This window comes from Cavia porcellus, unplaced genomic scaffold (assembly GCF_034190915.1).
Source record: "Cavia porcellus strain 051 isolate PalLab524CR breed Dunkin Hartley unplaced genomic scaffold, mCavPor4.1 scaffold_26, whole genome shotgun sequence".
In the NCBI taxonomy this organism is placed as follows: domain Eukaryota; kingdom Metazoa; phylum Chordata; class Mammalia; order Rodentia; family Caviidae; genus Cavia; species Cavia porcellus.
The window spans coordinates 29,685,104-29,708,131 of NW_026947509.1; the positions used below are offsets into that span (position 1 = coordinate 29,685,104).

The following is a 23,028-nucleotide window of genomic DNA, read 5'->3' on the forward strand; positions in this document are numbered from 1 at the left end:
TTAGCCAACGGAAGAATGAAGCTTGAAGGAGGAGAGCAAAGGCTTTCCAGTGAGCCGAGAGCACAGAGGTGGCATTGGAGCAGAGGCTGGTGTAAAAGTCCCACAGCTACAAGGCTTGGCAGCAGATTAGAATTTGGCAGAAAGGGGAAGAGAAAGAGCAGTGGTTTTCATTTTTTAACTAAGACCACACTTAGAAATATATTTTATATCAGGACGCATATACACGAGTGAAACAAAAATTTTATAAAGCAGTAATTGCGCTATGAACAATGTGTTTTAGTTCATTTAAAACTTATCATGATCAGCTAAACTGATTTCATGACTTATCAACTGGCTACTACACGTTTAATATCACTTGAAGATAATGCTAATATTTATAGCTTGGGACTGACTGTAGTTGAATGAGAACATTCAGAGCCAAACAGGGACTTTGTAAAGGGCAGGTTTAGAAGATGAAGATGAAAAGTAAGATAGAGGAGGAGCAAGATGGGCGTCTGGATTGGGAAAGGAGAATTTAGAATTAGCAATAGCAGATCTAGTGTCAATGTTTAGTAAGAGTTTGTAAGTACAGGGCTAAAGATAAGAGATTTGTATAGGAGCTCTTTATATATTCTGAATACTAATTCTTTTGGCTTTGACATTTAGAATATACGTAAATTAGTTTATTGCTTATTTTTTAAATGTTTTTGCCAGTACTGGGGATCAAACCCAGGAGCTTTCATATCTAAGAAAAGTACTCTAGCCCTCAACTAGTCTCAGCCTTTTTATTTATTTTTTTACTTTGAAGTAGCATCCTCTAAGTTGCCCAGGCAGGTCTGAAACTTGAACCTTCCTACCTCAGCCTTCTGGTAGCTGGGATTACTGGCATGTAGCTGGTTCTCTGAATTCTCTGTGGTATATTGTCACAGCAAAGTTTTTAAGATTACTTAGTTAAATAAATCAGTCTCCACAACTTTTGGATATTGGTGTCTTTGGCCTTTCTTGTTACTTAATTATAAAAATATTCACCTACAAATTATTCTAACTCTGTGCGTAAACACTTAGCCTTTTTTACACTGTACAGAATAAAATTTTCTTTTTGCATATGGTAGGAATCTAACTTTTACTTTCTTCCAAAATGCATGCTTATGTGTTCTAACACCACTTGCTGAACTGCCCATGGTCTGCTGAGTTTGTACTCTGTAATCTGGATTTGGAATGGTTTTCAAGGCTCATGCATGAAGGAGTGGTCACCAGCTGGTGGCACTAACAAGAGGTGGTGTTAGAAGAGCTTAGAAGAGCGCCCTGCTGGAGGAACCTGGTGGTGCGGCTGTGCCTTTGAAGGGCACATCTTGTCCCTGGCCCCTTGCTCTTTCTCTGTTTCCTAGTCACTATGAAGTGACCAGCTTTGTTCCATCACGCTTTGCCTTACAATAGGTCCAAAATGATGAGGCCTAGCAGCATGGACCAAGCCTCTATAACCATGAGTGAAAATGAATCGTTTCCACTTTGAAGCTGTTTGGCTCACAGATTTTATCAGTGGTGGAAAGCTAACAGAGTTAAGTAACATCTTTATTGTATTCTGAAGTCTTCCTGCTTCTGTTTCATAATATTCTAAGGGCCTATTTTTATTGTTTTATTAACCTATTATCTTTTTGTATAACAATGTCATATTGCTTTATTATAGCATAAGATATTTTTATATCTGATAGATTTTCTTACTTTATTTTCAATACTCTTTTACATTTTTTCCTCTGGATTAAAAATGTTCTAAGTTAAGATATTTGCAGAATATTTTAAACTCTAGCACAAGTACATCTCAAATCTAACATCCCTCCCCTCCCAAAAAAGACAACAGGCCTCGTTCTCACCTCTTTGAACATTTCCTCCATCACGGTGACAGCCTTTCCCAGAAGCTGTCTCCACCAGGGCAGTGGCCTGCATCATTCAGGGATGAATACTCTATAAAAGACATTAACATTGAGCGATTATTATACGTGACACTATATTAAAAAAAAAAAAACCTATTAGCAGGGCTGGGGATTTAGCTCAGCAGCATAAGTGTTTGCCTGGCAAGCACGAGGTCCTGAGTTCGCTCTCCAGTACCAAAAAAAAAAAAAAAAAAAAAAAAAAAAACTATTAGAATTTGGAGCGGAATTTAGCATAGTATCAGTTACAGTCAAGAATTCTAAAATCAGAGGGCTAATGATAAAGCTGGTGGAACATCTGAATAGTTTTTAAAATCATGACTTGATAGCTACATAAAAACAAGGAAGGCAGACTCTTTTAGGACAATGAAGAAAAAAATTGTGTAAGCCAGTAAAGAAACAGTCTTAAAACTGTAAAGACACTATAATTCCAAACTAACTTGTATACTTACTAAAAGCCAAATACAGTGTAACCATACAATCTAGAGCATGTTCTAGTAATACAAGGAACAAACTCCTTTTCACTTCCAAGGTTTTCCGATTTTGGAACTTTTGCATAAACTTTAACAGGTGAGCGACTCCCGAGATCCAGCCATGGTGGGACTCAGGCAGCTTACTCACCAGCCCTCTTGGTAAGAGCCTGCAGCGTGGGCCAGGAGGAGAACCAGAACTCCCGAGATCTGGCCACAGTGGGACTCAGGCAGCTTCTTCACCTGCCCTCTTGGTAAGCACCTGCGGTGTGGGCCAGGAGGAGAACCATTACATGTGAGCCTACTGCCACGCGGGATGAAAATCAAGCACCCCCCGCATAGCTACTGGGGATAGATGTCTCAGCATGTCTTGGGAGGATGACCACATGCAGTATAGCAAATATGGGGGATTTCCTTCTATCTTCTGTTTGAAGGCAAAGGTTGTTTTCACTGTTGTGTTATGTTTCTTTTGCTCTATTCCGTATTCTCAATTGGTTTTATAATGTTCTATTTTTGGTTTGATTTTGCTATACCGAATTGCCTGGACAACTATTGTGAAGTTAAAGAGATATACCATAGTACCTATTACTACTATCCCAGTATCCTACTGTGAAATCTTGTACTAATTTCACTGCATTTTCTCGATTGGCTTTGTTCTGTCTTGTGCTGTTGCATTTTTACTACTTTCAAAATAAAATTAAAAAAAAACAAGTGAGCATCCTTAATCTGAATTTTCACAATGCTCTCAAATCTAAAAATTTCTTGAGCATTAATGTCCTGTTCATAAAGTTCGAAGCTTTTGAGAGCTTGAGGTTTGGCCTAAGGAAACTGTTTGTACTGCCCACTATTTTCTTGCTCATGGTTTAATTTTAAGCTCCTAGTTTTCCTTTGACTATATGCCATATATTACATCTGATAAACTGGACACATAAAGCTGGGCCCAAGGATGATGTCACCTTCCCGCAGAGAGTTTTTGTTAGCTGTTAAGTGCCATGGGGAACTAGTAACCTAGAATCCCTTTACTACAGCCAGAATTTGATGTTTTTCTAGGCTGCCCAGATAGCAATAGTCTGTGAAAGAGCTGGTTTACTTAGATTCCAGGGCACAGCCTTTGGGACCCTAAGCATACTGCAAGAGATGTTTTACCTGGTTCCCATCTTTACTGTAAAAGGACTTTTGTCCTTTCTGAAGCATATCCTCTCTGTCATTTCTTCTAAATTAGAAGAGCGTTTTGGGGGTAAAAGTTGTTCTTCTGCTAGGCTTACCTTTTGGCCTTTCCATCCTTTCCCTAATCATGGCCTGGAAATTCTTTCTTATCTCATTAGTTCTTACATACTTTTAAGGAGGTTTAAAAAATATTTATCTACCTTGTTAAATTGTCTTCAATGGACAGAGGACCTACATTACTTACTCTAGCATTACCCTTGATTTTAAAATTTAAATGTAATTATGTGATATAAACGAAATTAAAGACAAACCTTAAAATGTTATAGAGTTCATTAGTTTATCACTTATAGTTAAAAATAGGGAGTTTTAGGGATCTTAAGAAAAAGATATTTCTTCAGCTTTACAACACTGAGAAATACTTAAAAAAAAAATATTATGGCACACACAGCAGAACTCCAAATTTTTTCCTGTTCCCCATGTATCCCACCACATTTTCACAAATACTTGCCTGAATTTTTTTTTTTTTTTTTTTTTTGGTCCTTTTGAGACAGAGTCTCGCTACACAGTTCAGGATGGCCCTGAACTCACGTTGGTCCTGCTGTCTCAGCACCCGACAGCTGGGATTACAGAGTGCACCACCATGCCCAGCTCTCGCTGTTACGGAGCAGGGCACTCTGGGCAGAGGAAAGGTGCATTATTTTAAGGTTACAGTGTGCTCTCGCCCCATGAGCATAGCTGCAGACACACTCCAGTATTTGACAAAGCTCATGGGGAGCCAAGCTGGATCTTTGGGCTTTTTTTTGCATAATTACCACTATCTTTCTGAACCTCAATCTCCCTTTCAACTCAAACAGACCCCAGCTTTGTGTGACATCCTTGCTCCGTGGTCTGTAAAGGGCTTCCAAGGAGGAAGCTGGCTGTCAGGGCTCAGGCTATCGGCTTCCTTTTCCTATGATGCTCATTGTCCAGTGTCATGAAACAGTTACTTCACATACAGGACCTAGTTTTCAAGTTGTTTAAGGCTCTAGAGTGAATCAGTGTCATCTGTTACTCCATTATGGCCAGGAGTCTAAATACCCTGAAAGTATGTATCAGGACCACACTAAGAGATAACTCTTATTATTTGGAAATTAAACAACACACTTGAAAATAATCCATGAGTGGAAATATATCCCAATGAAAATTTTAAACTCAATGGTTATGAAAATATCACATACTGTTAAGGCATGGTAGTGCACAATTGTAATTTGAATACTCTGGGAAGCTGATGCAGGAGGACTCCCAAGTTTGAGCCCAACTTGGGAAGCTCTGTAAGACCCTGGCTCAAAATGATAAAGATTGGCATGCAGCTCAGTATGAAGGCCCCGGGTTCAAATCCTATACCACTTTCCCCGCAAAGAAAAGAAAAATGCATACATTAATTTGTGGTATGTGGTAATGAAATATATAGCTTTATAAGCTTATACTATAAAGCTTACATTATATATAATATAGTATATTATTTATAAAGCTTATATTACAACCAAAGATTTAAGGTTCTATCTTTAAAAACTACAAAAAGTAGAATAAATTAAACCTGAAATAGTAGGGCAGAAATAATATAGAGACGTAAACAAGCTAAAAATAGATGAATAGTTAGTTAAAAATCAAAATTGCTTATTGAGAGTAGGCTTCTGCAACCACTGTGGAAATCATTGTGGAGATTCCTAAAAAAACCTAAGGGTAGCAGTCCCAGTTATCCTCCTTCTGAGTGTCTTCCTAGAAGAATTCAAAACATTGTACCACAGTGATGTATGCACACCCATGTTTACAGTGGCGCAGTTTGTAACAGCTAAATCGTAGAAACAATTCAAATGCCCAATGAATGGATAAAAAAGATATGTATATACGTATATATATATATGTAATTACTCAGCCATAAAGAAAGATAAAATTGAGACATTTATAGCTAAATGAGTGGACCTTGAGACCATAATCATAAGTGAAATAAATTGGCCACTCATATACAAATATCACATTATCTCTCTGGTGTGAGAAACTGAAAATATTTAGTGAGAACATACACGTAAACAGATACGGTGAAATAGGAAGAAACTGTTCAAAAGGAAAAGGGAAATAGGGAGATGGGAGAGGGAGGGGAAAGGAAGGAAAAGAAAATAATGAGAAATGAAAACGGAGCTCCATGATACGGGGAGGGGAAGGGAGTCTTAAAAAAGTATGGAAATGGGGAAAAAAAACAGGAATCAAGAGATATCATGTACAGATGCAAAATCCATATAATGAACACAGTCATTATGTGTACCTAAATTGCACCAATAAATTTAAATAAAAAATGAAAATATGTATACAATTTATAAGCCAGGCATACTGGTGCACATCTGTAATCCCAGTTACCTTAGAGGCTAGAGAATCAAGAGTTGGAGTCCAGCATGGGCAAACTAGGGAGCTTCTGTCTAAAACCAGTCTAAACCAAACCAAACCTCATGCATACACCACAAAATACATATAAATTTATAAACACTTCTCAAGACTTATCTAACAAAAACTGGGGGCTTAGCTCAGTGGCCTAAGTGCCTGCTTGGCAAGTGCAAGGTTTTAAGTTTGATCTCTGGTACAGGGAAAAAAATTATTTAAGAAAAAGATAAAACACAAATTATCAACATCCTAAATGATGAGAGTGTTACTATAGACCCTACCTACAGACATTAAAAAGATAATAGGGATATAATAAGCAATGTATCTGGTAAATATTACAATTTAGATAGATATACATAAAAACCAAAACTTCTCAAAATACAAGAGATAAACAATATGACACTTCCATGTCTCTTAAGAAAATTAAATCTATGGTTAAAACTTCCCCTCAAAAATGCCAGGCACAGATGGTTTCACTGATGAATTTTTACCATCAACGAAAGTAGAAATAAAACTAGAATTCAAAGACAAAACTTCCCAACATGTTTTACAAGGCCATCATAACCTGAGGAGGACATTCTAAGGGGGTAAAAAAAATACCTGATGTACAGTCATATGTAGATACTTAGTGTTTTTAACAAGTGTTCAATTAACTTTTTGCAAAGTAAAAAAACCCAAAGCAAAACAACAAAAAAAAAATAACATGTTCTGATCAAGTGTAGTTTATCCCAGGAATGCAAGGATGGTCGAACTTTTGTCAATCAATCAGCGTTATTCACTATAGTAAGAGAATAAACAAGGAAAAAAAAAATCACACTATCATTTTAAGTGCTGGAAAAAGCGATATTTTAAAAAGACAAAATCTATTCCTAACAAAAATTTCTTGGCAAACCAGAAAATAGTAGTAGGGAACTTCCTCAATTTGATGGCTACTTACAATAAATAATCCTATAACTAACATCCTACTTGATGATACAACATTTAATTATTTTGTCAAATACAAGACATTTCTTTTCACTATTTATACTTGACATTGTATTTAAGGTCCAAGGCAGGACCATAAAGCAGTGGTCCCCAACATTTTTTGGTACCAAGAGCTGATTTCATTAAGGCTAATTTTCTCATAAATGGGAAGTGGGGGGGATGTGGTGGTGGGGTGCTCAGGATGAGTCAAAGGAGCACACAAACTAGATTCCTTGCATGTGCAGCCCAGTACTGGTAAGCCACACAAAGGGCAACTTTTGTTTGGGAACTAGCTGACCTAGAAAGTAATCACCATCCCCAATTTAACGTTTCAGAAATATTTTTAGCTTATAAGAAAAAAATTTGGGCTAACACAGAAAGTTAACAGACTTTAAAGATTTTTAATACCATAAAACCTTTTTGTTTTATACTTTCAAGTTTCATAACTTGAAATCACAGACTCACTTTCTCATGAAAATGAACATTCACATATTTAAAAGATTTACAGACTACTAAACTAGATTTGAATAACTTGGCTTAAGGAAATTTTAGGTAAGCAAATAAAAACCCTACTCTGTGAATAAATATTTTAAATATAGATTATGATGAAAACAATGCTACTTTGTCAAAATAATTCAGATCAGTGAGTTTCTTCCTTTTTTCTTTTTTGAGACAGGGTCTCATTACGCAGTTCAAGCTGTGCCTAGAACTCACAGGGCTCCTCCTGCCGCGTCTCCTGAGTGCTGGGATTACCTGTGTGTGGTACCACACCCAGTTCTTCCTTTTTAGATTCAAGAACTCATCCCATTCATGGAAAGTGTTGAGAACTCAAGAGTACAGTTATAGATTAAAATCTGGCAGTCAAGTTAACACCAGCAGAATTAAATCACCATGATGCTGAGCGTAGATTTTCTACCTGAGGAAAGTTGGCAGCATAGAGACATGGAGAAGCGAGGTATTGAGGCGTTGTGGGCTTTCCTGTGTTGCTGTTTGAGCTGTTAGTTCTCCTGGAGAAGCTCTGGTCCTTACATCAAGCATTGCTTCCTGGTTCCGGAGGGGAAGATGTGTGCCGCATGGTCTCCAGGATGAACTCGTCACTCTGGCTTTTTGGCATGCACTCACTCAGCTGTGTTTATCTTCGGAGGAGCTCAGGGCCATGTCGCTGAGGATGGCTGTTTTGCTTTTCAGAACAGCCCTGATCTTTGTTGTGTGACTTCTCGGGTCCAGCGCAGAACCCTCAACCTACCAGCTCCTTCATGCTGCTGGCATAGACTTTCTAGCTTCCACTGCTGACCTCTCGGCCTTCCTAGCACAGATCCATAAAAGAGACTGGCATGAGTCCTTCTTGTGGGCTCTAGACCTCCAGTTGGACTCATGGGAAGCATTGTCATGAGCTCTGGGTCTTCAACTGGACTCATAAAGGACACTGCTATGGGATTCAGGCCCTTGGTTAAATATTTTATGTCTCTGGTGCTGTGGAAAGATTTGCTGTACTTTCTTGTGTTAACTCTGGGTAACCATCATAAAATATTATAAACTCCATGTCCTGATTTTAATTGTTTTCCTCACAGCCCCTGACTACAAGTAATACAGTATTTGTTTATGCGACTATTAATACTTGCCATATTAAAGCTAAATATTTATTCATAAATAGTAAACACATGTAACATAAACAACACTCAAATTGGTGAGAAAAGCAGCACTATTTTATTCTGCAACTCTACTGTCTAAAGCTATCCTCATTTATGATTCTGCATTCAGTTCTGCTTTCAAAATCTTAATATAACAAATGTGCTTGCAAATAATATATCTGGATAGAGCTCTAGATTCAAAATATAGAAAAACATTACTCAACTACAACTAAAACCCTTTATTTCATTTTATTTATTTATTTATTTTTTTGGCAACAGGGTCTAACTCTGTAGTTCAGGCTGGCCTTGAATTCATTATGTAGCATAGGCTGGCTTCCAACTCACAGTGGTCCTCCTGCCTCAGCCTCCCAAGTGCTGGGATTACAGGCATGTACCACCATGCCTGGTCTAAAACCCTTTATTTTAAAAATGAGCAAAATATTTGAATAAACATTTTTCCAAAGAAATGCGAATACCCAACAAATACATGGACCGATGTTCAATATCATTATGCACAGAGAAATGCTAATCAAAGTCACAGTGAGATACCGCTTCCCACCCAGCAGGATGGCAACAACAGGGAACAAAAAGGGTTGGCAATGATGAGAAGGAGCTGGAGCCCTCATGGATTGCAGGTGCGAATGGAAAGGGGGCCAACATTTTGCAAATCAGCGATTCCTCCTAATGTGAAACACAGAATGGCCAAGCAACTCAGCAGTTCTGCTCCTAGGCATACGGTCATTTTCTATAGAAACTCTATCCTTTGAGTTCTCATTCAACAAACTTTTCTCCAGTGTTTTCATCTCCGTGAATGATCCCAGGACTCTGCCTTAACACCCTTCAACACCCTGCACCCAACCTGGGCAATTTCAAACTCATTCTCAGAGCTGGCCAGACCACTCTTCCCCAAATTCAATCTGATCTGTCCACCCTGCTGCTAAAATTCAGACAAGGAATGTTATTCGGTTTCAGACTAAAATCTGAGCTAAGTCTTAGGTGACCCTACAGCAGTGTTAACCTTTGGTTAACCTTCGCATGGTGCATATTCCAGTCAAACTGCCTGTGTGTTTCCTGTGTGCATACGTGCGCGCGCGCATACGTGCGCGCGCGCATGCGTGCGTGCAGTACTGGGGGCCGAACCCAGGTCCTTTGCACGGACCTGCATTCCTGGGCCTTTTAGAATTTCACTTTGAACCGCAGTCTCACCATTCCGCTCCGTAAGCACCCGGCCACGGTTGCCTCACGGCCTCCTGCCTTCGTCAGCTGCGTGTCCTGGGTGCTGGTTCGGTGCTCGCGGGGGCCCACCCCTTCCTTACCGCACCTGCCTCCCCCCCCCCCCGCCCCCAGGCACTGCAGCCCATACAGAACGCATACCTCTGGCTCGTGTTATTCATCCAGGAATAACACGCGCGGGTTTCCAACCCCGAGTGTCCACGCATCCCCGCGACCAGTCCTGCTGGCCCCGGGGTACCCGCGCGAGTTCAGGGCGCTAGCGCCCTGCTGAGACGCACCGAGGAGCAGCTTGGCCCGCCCGCCCCACAGCCTGGGTAGCACCGATACTCCGGATACCGGAGTGTCGCAGAGACCACCACCTGGCTCTTCGCCCGCCACCCTGCACCCACCCGTGGCACCTTGCAGCAGGGCCGTCGTCCGCGCCGCCACGAGCCGGGCGCCCACTCGCCACCGCAGCCTCCGAGCCAGCGCGGTACCAGGGTGGCAGCGAGGTCTGTCGGGTAACGGTCGCCGGTGACCCTCCCACCGTAGGGCGAGGCGTCCTCTTATTGGTCGGCGTGACAGGGCGGCACCGTGATTGGCCTGGTATGCAGCGCGAAAGCGCGGGAAGGAGGCCGCGGTTTTGATTGGGTGCTCCTGGCAGGAGAAGCGGGCGGGCGCGGAGTGCTAGCTTCGCAGCTACGGATCGCGGCTCCGCGAAGCCTGAGTTGCCGGCACAGTGGAGCGCCTTTCGGGGAGACAGAGACAGAAGATCGCAAGTTCAAGCCCACCCTGAGAGGCTTAGCGAGACCTTGTCTTGAAAGGAAAACAATTGAAAAAGGGGTGTGGCGCTGTGCGAGGGCCCTGGGGCGAACCCCAGCGCTGCCAGGAAGCTAAGAAAGAAAAATTTGGGAGCCGCGCTGTCTCCAGGGGGCTGGGCTCCGGACATCCCGTAATACCATTAATGCAGGCGTTAGAAAAAGCCAGAAGTCAAGAAAGCAAGCTGAGACTGGCAGAGTGTGCGGGGCCCCACTCGCTTTGAAAGAGCACCGTAGGGCTCACTTCGATAGACACTGTGTTTAAATCGGGGTTTTTCTTCATCATGGATTCGTTTTTGCACTAATTTTGATTTTTTTTTTTTTTTTTTTTTTGGTACCAGGGATCGAACTCATGACCTTGCACTTACCAGGCAGGCGTTTATGCCACTGAGCTAAATCCTCAACCCCAATTTTGATTTTTTTTAAAAAAAGTGCTTAAAATCAAAACAAGTACAAGTCTGGGAAGAATTTATTAGCACAGTGGCACAATTCTAAGCTCTGTTGATTGAACTGGATTCTAGATCTTAGTACTCAGTAGAAACCACCCCCCAAGAAAACCTTATTGTTTGTGTTCTTCATAATATTTTACTTTGGAAATAATTTCATCAGCCTAGGAATGATGCCCTCTTTTTGAAATATCTGGGTCGTTTTTATTTCAATGACTGTGTTCTGACAGCCAGAACCTGCCCCGTGGGAAAGGTGCTAGGCTTGCCTGCCACCCCTGTAGTTAGGAGAAAGGTGTTGTTGTTTTGAGACAGTCTAGCTGGGTAGTTCAGGCTGCCCTTGAACTCACTATGTAATCCATGCTGGCTTCCAACTTGTGGCAGTCCTGCTTCAGCCTCCCAAGTGCTGGCACTACAGGCATGTGCCACCAGGCCCCGCAAGGCCTTTTTTTGTTTTGCTTTGCTTTTCTGGATAGAGTTGTGGTTGCTGCCAGCAGTCATGTGGGAGAGTTGAACAGTTCACAGGGCTGCTTGCCCAGCTTTTCCAACTCAGCTTTGATGGGACTGGGATATAGGTATCCTGGGTAACCTTTGTCTGTGTTGCTGGAAAACCTGGTTTTCTGAGGGCCTGTCTGACCTTTGCCTGTGTAGGGCTGTCTTTGCTGGGGCTCTGCCTCAGTAGTGGCAGATGAAAGGACACAGTTTGCAGTGGCTGGAGAGCTGTGGGACTGGAGGAGGTCCTTCCTGTTTTCTGGATTTTGGAGCCTCACTGAACACTTGGGGTGGCTGTGATATCTTGGTTGGTGATTTGGGCTCCACATGATGGGCACTCAGACCACATTTGCCTGGGTCTTCAGGGCAGTGGGATTTTGCAGCAGAGCCTGAGGAAGTGACTGGGGCAGGGGCCAGCTCAGCCCCTGCCCCCTGCTTCATTTGTGGGGACCCTAGGCGGTGTCAGCAGACGGACTCACCAAAGGTCTTTCCTTGATGCTGTTAAAACACCTTCATCTTAATGTTTCCCATGAGCCACACAAGTGACAGTGCTAAATGTCTTCAGGAATGACACTGAAAAGCTCCGGTTCATTTGAACAGTCATGAAATGCTTTTTCTGGCTCCAAAACAAGTATGAATAGTTTTAAATTTTGTTTTTGTACTGGGGAAGTTTTAGATTTTAAAGAGAAACAGGTGGCTGAGGCAGAACCAGGCAGAGACAGAGGAAGCTGGGACGGGGCAGAGGAGAGGGCAATGGGAAGGGACGCTTGGGCTCCCTTGAGGAGCAGTTACAAGGTGACCGGGATTGGTGTTGCACACCTGTAATCTCAGCACTCTGGAGGCAGAGGCAGGAAGATCACCATAAGATCATGGCCAGCTTGAACTACATGAAGTGGGTTCATAAACAATATAGGAATCCAAGCAGCCAAATTGATAAATTTGTAATTTAATTAGCTGAGCTCAGCAACCACTTGTGTAGACCCATTTCAGAGTCTCACCGAGTGGCCCTGAACTGGAAAATTACAACACTTTTAAACAGAGGACCACAAAAAAACACCCTGTTGGAAACAATTTGGCTAGAATCTTATATTAATTTTTGGTTGACGCCTGTATCCTGCTTCTTTTGTTGAGCAGGTTAATTTTTCTCCTGTGGGTACAGTTTATTCTGCTTTTCTCAGGACTTATACCCTGAGTAATTTTCCATTTTCATGGGTAAAATACAGGGTACTAGTAAAACACAGGGCTCACGATGGTATCAGTTATGTCAAACTACAACACTACATAGCAAGACTGTCTGAAAAACAACAAAAAAAGTTTAAAAGTGCCAGATACCATCCCCAGCAATGCAAAAATATTTTTTAAGATAATAAAAATAGAGAATATTAGGAGAGATGTTCCATAAATACATAGTGTGGTAGTTTAAAAGTTATGTCCCCATTCTTTGACACTCTTCCCTGCAAAGAACGGAGCCTTGGCAAGGCATGGTGGTGCACACGAGTCATCCCAGCACTCAGGACGCAGAGGCAGGAGGATTGCTGAGTTTGAGGCCAGCCTGGGCTATACAATGAGTTCAAGGTCAGCCTGAACTACACAGTGAGACCTGTAAAAACAAACAAACAAACAGAAAAAAAAGAACAACAACCAAAACGGAACAATGGTATTCACCTGCAATCCCAGCACTCAAGAGATTGAGGCAGGAGGATTGCCTACCCTACACAGAGATCTTGTCTCCTAAAACAAAACAGAACAGAACAAAACAAAAGAAAAAAAATGGAGCTAGTCTCTATCGCAGAAGAGCCTGGAATGTCAGAAGTGTATCACTCCCAAGATGAAGTTTTAAAAGACCATGTCTTCCAGTTGAGTTTGGTAGTACACATCTATAATTCTAGCACTCTGGGAGGCTGAGGCAGAAGGATCACAAGTTCAAGCCCATCCTCTGCATCTTATTGAGATCTTGTCTCAAAATTAAAAAAAAAATACAAAAGAGCTGGGGAAGTGGCTCAGTGGAAGGCTTGGGCTCTATCCCCAATACTGTGGAAAAACAGATCTGCTCACTTAGATCTCTCAGGGTCAGTGGCGCCCAAAATATGCTGGACCGAATGCCAGATCCTGGCTTTTGAAAGATGGATGCCTCGTGCTGCTTCATTTCACCGGGTGACACATATTGAAAATATCTGTGCTGTTTTCTGAAGCCATCTATAAAGACGGTCACGGGTACAGCTGTTAAACTCACTCAGGCTTTACACGTGAAGACCATGAATCCCTAGTCTATAAAGCTTTGGGAACCTAGAATGAATCTCACGGTCTTGTGTTCTTCTCCAGTGCTCATCAACTGAGTCATGGGAGAGTTTTATGAAGACTTTGTTTCTGTTAACTTCAAGATCTTAACACAGGAGCATTTGCTGAATGTCTGTGCCTTCAGCAGTGTGGGCTGTGAGAGTCATGTTTTCCCATGTCATTCTATACTAAAAGGTGAAGATCCAAGAAGCTGCTTGTAGGTGATCAGTCTGCATAGATGGAGCATGCATGTGGACATGGAGACTTTCCAAATTACAGTGTTGATTTAAACACAGGCATTGATAGGTGTAGCATTTTAATTATAATCAGCAGTTATGGAAACCAGCTGCAAGACTCTACAAGAAAATGTGAAGAACATTTCAGTGACAGTGGCCAAGAGTGCTGCTTTTTGGTTTATGCCAACTTTTTGAATCTGTTGTTAATAATCCTGAACTGGCCCGAGAGGTCATGAATTTACTTACTTTGCATGTTGTTTGGAAACTGATAGGCTTTTGCTTTAAAGTCAAGTAAATTCTTCCAAAAACAGAGGAACCGGTTTATGTGTTTTTTTTTTTTTTAAATCAACTGGGGTACCATTATTGAAGGAACGTGGTTTCTAAAAATTTAATTTAGTTATTGGAAAACTTGTGAAACTCACATGAATCAATATTTTCAATTGAAAATTTTATGAAATCTCAACACACATTACCTACACATGATTAAAAACAGCATTCACATTCAAATGTGCTGTGAAATGAAACACATACTGGATTTGAAAATCTGCTGTAATGGAAAAAAGCTATGGCGGATGAGCTAATGGACCCCTTGGAGCCCCCAGTTGACCAGAGCCAGTGCGGTGCTAGGTGTGGAAAGCCTGCCTGAGGATTGTTACCAACCTCATAAAAGGAGACCTGGAGGGAAAGGTGGTGCTGCTGATTCTCTGGGAGAAGCTGTCACGCTGGCTTCCTTATACGAACTCCGCTGTTATCACCTGAAGAGTTCAGGTCTTCACTGTCTCTGAGGATGGCTGGGTTACTTTACAGGGGAGCTTTAGTCTTTACTTTGAGTATCACTTCCTGGCTCCAGGGCAGAACTCTCAGCTGCTGGCACAGATTTTCTAGCTTCTACCACTGACCTTTGGGACTTCCCAACACAGATCTTTGATACAGACTTGCATGAGACACTGTCGTGGGTTCTAGGTCTCCAACTGGACTTGTGGAGGACACTGTTGTGGGAACCAGGCCCTCAGCTGGATTCTTTGGGTCTCCAGCATGTGGATAGATTGCTTGTGCTCTTCTGCATTTGACTTTTGGGTGAATATTATAAGATAATCCTATAAATTATGTGTCCTGTATTGAATCTATTCTATTCCCTTACAAACCCTGACTACAATCAAAGCTTTTGTGAATCTGGGGGATGGGGGCTGAGGGGAGGGTAAGGGAAGGGAAAAATTTCCTACAATGTAAAATGTCTCATTAACAATTAAAAATGCGGGGCTGGGGATTTAGCTCAGTGGCAGAAGCGCCTGCCTTGCAAGCAGGCAGTCGTGAGTTCGATCCCTGGTACCGATAAAAACGAAAAAGACCAAAAAACAAAAAAAAAAAGAAAGTAACAATTAAAAGTGTTTATCTACTTGATGGAATGATAATTGAGATATGTTGCATTAAACAGAATTTTAAAATGAATTCTACCTGCTAATTTTTAAAGTGTAGCTGCTAGAAAATTTTTCATTACATATGTGGCTGTCATCACATTTCTTCATTGCTGCTGCGGACACTTGGGATGTGGCCAGACCAAGGGTTTTCACTCTCAGCTTCCAGTGCAAATGTCAGGCTCTCTGTGATGCTTGTCCTGCCTGGACTGCTGGAGAGGCCACCTGGCCGCCCTGGCCACACACTTCCTGTCCTCATCCCCTCTTCTGGTTCCCTTACCTCAAAGCACTGTTCATCAGCCGAAATCTTACTCGCCGTCTAGGGGTGCGCTGTTCTGCTCTCTTTACACAGCAGAACTGTTTATTTTTATGTATTTATCTTGCTGTTGTTGAGACAGCTTTTCTCTGTGGTGTAGGCTGCCACTCTATGCACTTTGATCTCCTGCCCCTTCAGTTTGTGGTTACCCCAAGCTCACTGATTCTGTGAACATACCTTTTTTCTCAACAGGGGAAGAAAAATAAGATGACCTGACATGCTTTAAAAACAGAACAAAACAAAACAAAAACTATGACCTTAAATATGCAGAAATGACAACTATGAAATCACTGAAAGTTCTTTTTCACTGGGAAAAAAATTAAAACCACAATGTTCAAGTCTTTCACCATTTCATTTTTATTTTCCTAACAGCACATTCTTTAAAAGAAGTTAACAACTTCAATCCAAATATAAAGATTAAATAATGCAAATGAAAAGCTGTCATTTTTTCAGTGAAGCTATTGCCCGATTACCCTGGAAAGAAGTATTCCTGTGACTGAAATGCTGCAAAAACCCCTTAGAAAAGCTCCCTTTGTGGCCTGGTAGAGTCTTCTTAAGGTCACTTTGTGGCCTAGGCTGTCCCCTCGTGTGCAGCGAGAGTTCCGCTTGGTAATGGCTTGTGGTTCCACAGTGTTTTGGGTATGAAAGCGCAGATTAGGAGATACTACTGAAGTCGCTCAGATTGCAGGCTCTGCCACCCAAGGAGGGTCCAGCGCTGTGCTTCCTGGACGTTCAGAAGACTCAGGAAAAGAGAACTTGTGTCCCACCACACCCTGACTTTGATCGCGGCCGGGGGCACTGGTGCTGGGAGGCTGCTGTGCTTGAGTCAGCGTCAGGAGGCCCCCGTGTGCTTAGAAGAAGCCCGCAGCCCGGAAACTGCTGAGTGCAGTCACCCTGGCGCTGATCTGCCAGGGGCAGGGAAGAGGCAGCACTCCCCACCCCGACCCTGCTCCCGGGTCGCCAGCCAGCTGCCTACTGCTGGGACAAGAGCACGCTCCGGTTGGCCTTCATCTTTTCCAGACGCTTCACCAAGTGGCCATTGCTCACCTCAAGCTCTTCTGTTTTATCCAGTGCTGAGCGAAGCTGGAAATGAGGAGAGACTGTGAGCAGAGGAATGGGTTCCCCCCAGAGCATCTTGGGCTCTGTGCCACCAAGATCCCCACCCCACTGACAACTGCAAACAGCTCGGAACCATTGGGACCCTGGGGCACTCTCCCTGTGTGTGTGTGTGTGTCATGCCTGTGGTTCCTACATCCTGAGGACAGGAGAACCCATCCTCTTTGATGTTGCATGCTCTTGTGCCCTGAAGTGAGGCACACAGATAGAACACACAGAAACTGAGCCTGAGGCAGGAAGGCCAGGGTCACACTCATCACAGTGCTGAAGCCAGAGACCAGCAGGACAGGAGACAGGCAGGGGGCAGGTGCCCTAGGGAGGGGCCATATGGACGCAGAGACAGGAAACATTAATATACAGTCCATGGCTCTGCTTCTCCCACCAGCACCCCCAAGGTGGGTGCTTGGGGTCCACAGGCAGAAGACCCCTTTCTGCCATCTCAGCAGGGTCAGAGGAGCCTTTGGGCAGGATATTTCCCCTGATGGGGCCCCAAGTTCTCCTGCAGTGACAGTATCACATGACCTCATGCAACACCACACGTAGGAGGAAGAGGAAGGGGCAGAGCAGAGCCCTATAGAACTGACACCCCAAGGCCAGCCCACCAGCTGCCAGGAGCAGAACACAGTATTTAAAGACCCAAGGGTGCAATGAGACACAGCTGTACCCAGAACACACACCTGTGCCCAGCAGGCGCTCAGGAGCAGCTCTGCCAGATGCCTACGGGAAAGTAAGATGTGCGTTCTGAAAGGATGCAACCATGGCAAGCGGCCTGGCAGCAGCAGGGAGGCCTGCCCATCCCTTTGTATCATTAAGTAATTTCCTATTTGAGGGTGAGTCCTGGGAATGCTCCCAGTGGACACTGGTCCTAGGATGCAACAGTGCGGTCCTCAGGCTCCTGATGGCTGAGCCATGGGTATTGTTAGGGTGCCAGCCCTGGGCTGGAACTGCGATGTCAGCCCCGTGTAGATTAATCCCATCCCACGGGGCACTCACCGCCCATTCCACTCCTAGAAACAGCCCTGGAGATTTACCTCTCTTTGGAGTTTTCGTTTTTCTGCCTTAAGTTCATCTTCTATTTTCTCTGCGTTTTCGGCAGCTGATTTATAACGCGACACTTGGCTCTCTAACCTTATTATCTAAAAGGGAGGGAAAAGCCAGCAGTGTAAATTACAGGCCTGCTTCCTTTCTCCCGCTGCTGTACGACAGTCAGGATCCAAGGGCGCAGCTTAATAAAATGGAGGAGCACAGCATGCTAGTTGGGACAAGGCTTTGGAGGGTACCCAGGCTCTGGCCAAGCACGCTTTTCACTTGTCCCCCAGGAACCCTGTCCTGACCCCAGTGGGGACTGCTCTGTTCTCTGGCCTTTGTCCATGGAGTGGGAGCCCTCCCAGTTTCTGTTTCCACTGTCCCCTCTGTGGGACTGTCCTGATGGACAGAGTACTGGAAGTAGACAGGGATGGCAGGGCAAAGGTCCCACGAGGATCACGGCCCTCGGCTGATATTCACAGGGCTGGCAGGTGGGAGATAGCAAGGTACAGGGTGAGAGTAAAAGAAGTGGGCTTTGGTGGGGATCCCCAGGCATAATTCCAGCCAAACCAGCGCTAGGGGAAGCTGAGCTCCTCTGCTGCCGGGATCAGGAGCAGGATGCATGAAGCTCGGCCTGTTTTAGCAGTGCTTTTCAGTTTTGCTCCTCCCAAAATCCCAAGTTCCAACTGCACATACACATGACTGAGGGTGAAAGGGGCCTGTTTTCCCTCTCCCAGGATAGCACAGATTGCTGTGGGGCCCAACATCTGGGGGTGCAGTGCCCCAAGTCCAGACATAGGGCAGAGTGCACCTGGCTGGCAAGAAAGCCTGAAAGTCTGCGGCAGAGGGACGTTTGAGCATGATACCTGTTGAATCAGCTAAATTATTTTTAAAGAACAAGATTTTAGAAACTCCCAAACCACCTCAGTTATTCTCTACAACTAAGCCTCCCTCTGAAAGGTCAGTGTCTGCTGTAACAACCCAAGTCCTGAATGCTTTCCTCCTCGACTCCTTCTCTGTGCACACGCTCCCAGATGCTGGCTGCTTCCAGCTGGGCCCCTCAAGACCTTTTTTGGTTCTAAAGGCCTCTGTTGCTTTTTAGCCTCAGTCTGAGGTGCTATTTCTAGCAAACAGAGCTGCCCTGCAGCAACAGTGTTGCTGCCCAAGACTGCTTTAAAAAGTGCACAGGCACGTACGTTTTGTTCTAGTGCAGTTATCTCTTGCTCAGACTTTGCAAGTTTAAATTTGAGGTCGCTGATCTGTCTGTTGGCATCACCTAAAGGTTGGGGGAGAAGGAAAATTCGTTATGCTCTTGGGCTTTGAAAATGTTAAAACAACAGCTCCCGGGAACCACGCCCTTCCTCATCGTCTGCAAATGCGTAAGTTCTGGCCTGTGTCCCACAGCAGCGTCCCAAGGCCAGGGCACCAAGAGTCTGTGATGGGTATGTATGAGGACAGGGGGCCACGGGCTTGTCCAAGAGGACAAAGAAACAGTGGAGTGGGGCTGGGGAGGGACAGACATAATTTCATCTCCCTTAAGCCTGTTTCTGATTTACTGGTGTAAAAATGCTTCTCAGTTTTTCCATATGAACAGCGGAAGACGGCAGTGGCCTGGAAAGCAAGCGTGGCTTCTATCAGAGCTCAGGCCTGCTCTGTCCCCTGCCGTGGGGAGGGACACCCTTGCTCTACCACCTGCCCGTCTTTGGCAGGCCCACAAAGAAACGCCTCTGGGCTTTGGTTTCTAGGGGCTCCTGAGGGGACTGCAGGGGAATGTGGGGCCTCCTCTGCCCTGACAGTTTCAGCACAGCCCTGGGGACAGAGCGTGCTCCCACCCAGAACTGACACTTACGCTGCAGGTCCAGGATGTGCGCATCAGTCCCGTTTTCCACAGTGTCCTCTTTGGCCCTCGGGCCGTCAAGCTTGTTGCCCTTCTGTCTTTCCTCCAGCTGCCCTTTGAGTTTCTTAATCTGAAAACACCAGGGGAAAGTTCTGTCAGTTTCTCCTTTCTCAAGGAGGCTGGAAGCTGAACCCGCAGCTCACCCGAAGGGACATGGCTGGGAAATGAAAACCCGACCCCAGGTGGCCACTGCTGTGTGGTTACTGAGGGTGTCCCCAAAGTGCTACAGAGCCGGGTGGCACGAGCATGCAACAGAGGAGTGTGGTAAAAGGTTGCAATCCATACCTGCCCTGCACCAGAGGGGCTCTGTGACCCCAAACCCAAATTAAAAACCTGCCCATCAGTGTGGTAGGCAGTGCAATGAGCAAAACATTATTTTTATAATATCAGGCTTGAACTATGTTTTAATGCGGGGTGAAAGTCCTCCTTCCCTCTGTCCCTTCCTCTCCTTCTCCTTCCATTCCTTTCCTTTCTATTTTTGCAGTGCTAAGGAGGGAACCACGGCCCAGAGAACACTAGCCAAGCTATATTCCCAATATACCCTCCCTTTTAAATTTTATTTTGAGATGGGATCTCACTAATTTGTTCAGCCTGGCCTTGAATTTGTGATCCTTCCACCTCAGCCTCTGTCACCATGCCTCATGACAAGTTATTTTTTCTTTTTCAGACAGGGTTTCACTATGCAGTTCAGATAGGTCTTGAACTCACTTTGTAGTTCAGGCTGGCCTTGAACCTCCCTCAGCCTCCCAAGTGGTAGGATTATAGGTGTGTGCCACCATACAGAGCAACAAGTTATTTCTAAAGCTGAAATTTCTCTAGGACTCAGGAGGAGACACTATGCTAAGTGTCTAAGTGTCGTGGAGTGGCTTACTGTGGACCTGGGCTTTATTCACAAAGAGAAAGCGCAGTCTGGAGCCTTCTGGGTGCAGGTATTACCCACCCACGCCCCAAACTGTGGTTTTCTCACTTGAAACAAGTACAGAACTATAGCTAGTACATTTTAACAAAACATACTTTATTTTTATTTTTAGCGGCATGGGGATCAAACCCTGCGTCTCCTACCTGCTGGGCAAGTGCCCTACCCCTGAGCCACACCCTCGGCCTGGAGATGTTTTTTAAAATGGACTTTTGAGAGGCTCCTCTCACCCCTTCTGCATCTGATTTGCAAGACTGTCCAACAGAACTGTGAAAAGCAAGGCAAATCCCTCGGATCAGGCTTAGGAGGGGAAATCAGAGGAACCGAATTTCCCTGGGAAGTGGTCGTGGAGTAATTTAATAGCTATCCTGCATAGAAGAAAGATCAAACAGAACAGATGTTTAGGATTTCTTGAGGTCAGAGGTAACAATGAGGCTAAATCACCATGGAAACAACTGATGAGCTTTACCAACACCTGTTGAGGGGAGCTGAAGCCAAGACTTCGGTCAAGCAGGTGAGGCAGTGGCAATGACCTAGCCTGGCCTAGGCTGGCTCAGTGGTCACCTTAGGTGCCACAGGCAGATTTGTTTTATGCAGCAGTTCCTCTGTACAAAATTCAGTCTTGAGTCTTGTGGACTGGTGAGGTTCTATTTTGACACACCAATGCTGGGGCTCAGTGATTTTTTTCCCCAGATGTGATGCATTTAGGAGTTTTAGGCGTTTGGCAGGAAGAATGGGAAGGTTCCTTGTTTCAGGTGCTCTGCTCAAGAACTCAGAAAAAGCTGAATGTGCTATTGAGTGGCTACAATCCCAGCACTTGGGAGGCTGAGACAGGAGGATTGCTGCACATTCAAGGTCAGCCGGTGTTACGCAGTGAGTTTAAGGTCAGGCCAGATACACAGCAAGACCCCCATCTCATCACTGGCCCCCAAATAAAGAACATAGAGATAATAAAAAAAATTGTTACCTGTTCCAATAAGCACTCCCGTTCGTCGATGAGCTTTTTGAACCTAATATCTGAAGAAATGAGAAAGATACAGGTTGTGGTGAATGTGTGGGGCGCGGTCAGCCCTCGCTAACCGGGAGGCTCGCTGGGTTAGTGGGATGAATGATGAAGGTAGTTACACACGTACCATGGTGAATGAGGCCACAGACAGGACGGGAGGACTCAGGAAGCAGTGGTGCCAGCCTCCCCTACATGCTTCATCAGGAGCGGCTTCCGGCTCATGCAAACAGCTAATCTTCTACTAGCTAGCATGCAAGTACGCTAGGCAAACCACACTGCAACACAAGAGCTCACAGGCTTCACGGTTTAACATCATTAGCATAATGCACAGTCAGGATGCAGGGGCACCAGCCTTTTCCTTTTCCTTTTGCAGCACTGAGGATTTCACCCAGTGCCCCCAACTGAGCTTCCAACCTAGCCCAGGGCTGAGATCGAATCTGTGATCCTCCTGCCTCAGCCTCCCAGAGTGCTGGGATTACAGGCCTGTGCCACAATGCCTGGCTAGCACCAATGTTTAAATAGCTTTCCTTTCTCAGGTTATACCTGGGCGTGCTCAGGTTTCTCATTTCTCTCCTAGACTCATCAGTGTCAGTGTTTTGACCACACGCTTACAAATCACAGTTCTGTGGACTCCACGTCTGCTAACCCAGTAACCCAAAGCTGCCATTCTCATAAAAGAAAAGTGTGGCTGCTTTGTTTTCTGAAACCCCTCTCACCCCAGGCAAATATGGGTGCAGACACAGGGTGATCAAAATATCCGGTGAATGTCTACTTAATACAGTAAAAGACACATTGCCATTAATTTGCCTCAATATATACCCCCACACTTTGAATAGACTCATCCCACCATTCTGATCCCTTTCTGATGCAGTTCTGGAAGTCCTCTTCCCTGAATGTCTTCACAAGGCATGACCAAAAATACAGTGAATGCCACTGCTAAGTGCCATCCAAAGGAAAGGCAGATTCCTAAAGACATGATAGTGTGTCCTCATCCGCCTCATTCACTGCATCTTGCACCACATGACTGTTGGCTCTTCCCCAAAGTGAAAGAAACCTTGAAAGGTGAATGTTTTGGATCAGTTCAGGACATGGAGGCATCCATGACAGTTCAATTAAAGATACTTAGGAAAGAGGAGTCCAGAGCTGCTGCAGGAAATTGCAAGGATGATAGGATAAACGTGTCTTCAGGAAGGGGAAGACTTTCAGGGGGATTTATGGCCCTGTGTCTTTTATTGTAATACATTAAAAAAAACCGAACATTCATCCTATTTTTCAATTACATTTTTATATAAGCATCTGTGCGTT

The 23,028-nt window shown here is 44.3% G+C and overlaps 2 protein-coding genes and 1 long non-coding RNA gene across 11 annotated transcripts in view; 1 reads left to right on the top strand and 2 right to left on the bottom strand.

Annotated features, from left to right (window-relative positions):
* The window catches only part of Rbm44 (RNA binding motif protein 44), a 35,815-nt gene extending 33,170 nt beyond the window's left edge, over positions 1-2,645 (bottom strand). For both annotated transcript variants that reach the window (XM_063237040.1, XM_063237039.1), the window contains exons 1-2: positions 2,529-2,645; positions 1,851-1,941 (exon numbers count right to left, since the gene is read on the bottom strand). In XM_063237040.1, coding sequence (XP_063093110.1) covers positions 1,851-1,926 — 76 coding nt within the window. In that variant the 5' untranslated portion in view covers positions 1,927-1,941; positions 2,529-2,645. The remainder of the gene's footprint in view (positions 1-1,850; positions 1,942-2,528) is intronic.
* Positions 1-8,464, top strand: part of LOC134473261 (uncharacterized) — a 41,269-nt gene extending 32,805 nt beyond the window's left edge. The window contains exons 3-5 of one of the 3 annotated variants that reach the window (XR_010043440.1): positions 1,417-1,537; positions 2,478-2,631; positions 7,599-8,464. This is a non-coding gene — a long non-coding RNA (uncharacterized LOC134473261). Of the gene's footprint in view, positions 1-1,416; positions 1,538-2,477; positions 2,632-7,598 lie in introns of those variants that run through there. The other 2 variants (XR_010043438.1, XR_010043439.1) reach the window with 2 other exon arrangements.
* Positions 8,465-16,095: 7,631 nt separating this feature from the next.
* The window catches only part of Lrrfip1 (LRR binding FLII interacting protein 1), a 100,212-nt gene continuing 93,279 nt past the window's right edge, over positions 16,096-23,028 (bottom strand). For all 6 annotated transcript variants that reach the window (XM_013157397.3, XM_013157394.3, XM_013157395.3 and 3 more), the window contains 5 exons: positions 21,685-21,734; positions 19,754-19,871; positions 19,101-19,180; positions 17,910-18,014; positions 16,096-16,845 (listed from right to left, as the gene is read on the bottom strand). In XM_013157397.3, coding sequence (XP_013012851.2) covers positions 16,735-16,845; positions 17,910-18,014; positions 19,101-19,180; positions 19,754-19,871; positions 21,685-21,734 — 464 coding nt within the window. In that variant the 3' untranslated portion in view covers positions 16,096-16,734. The remainder of the gene's footprint in view (positions 16,846-17,909; positions 18,015-19,100; positions 19,181-19,753; positions 19,872-21,684; positions 21,735-23,028) is intronic.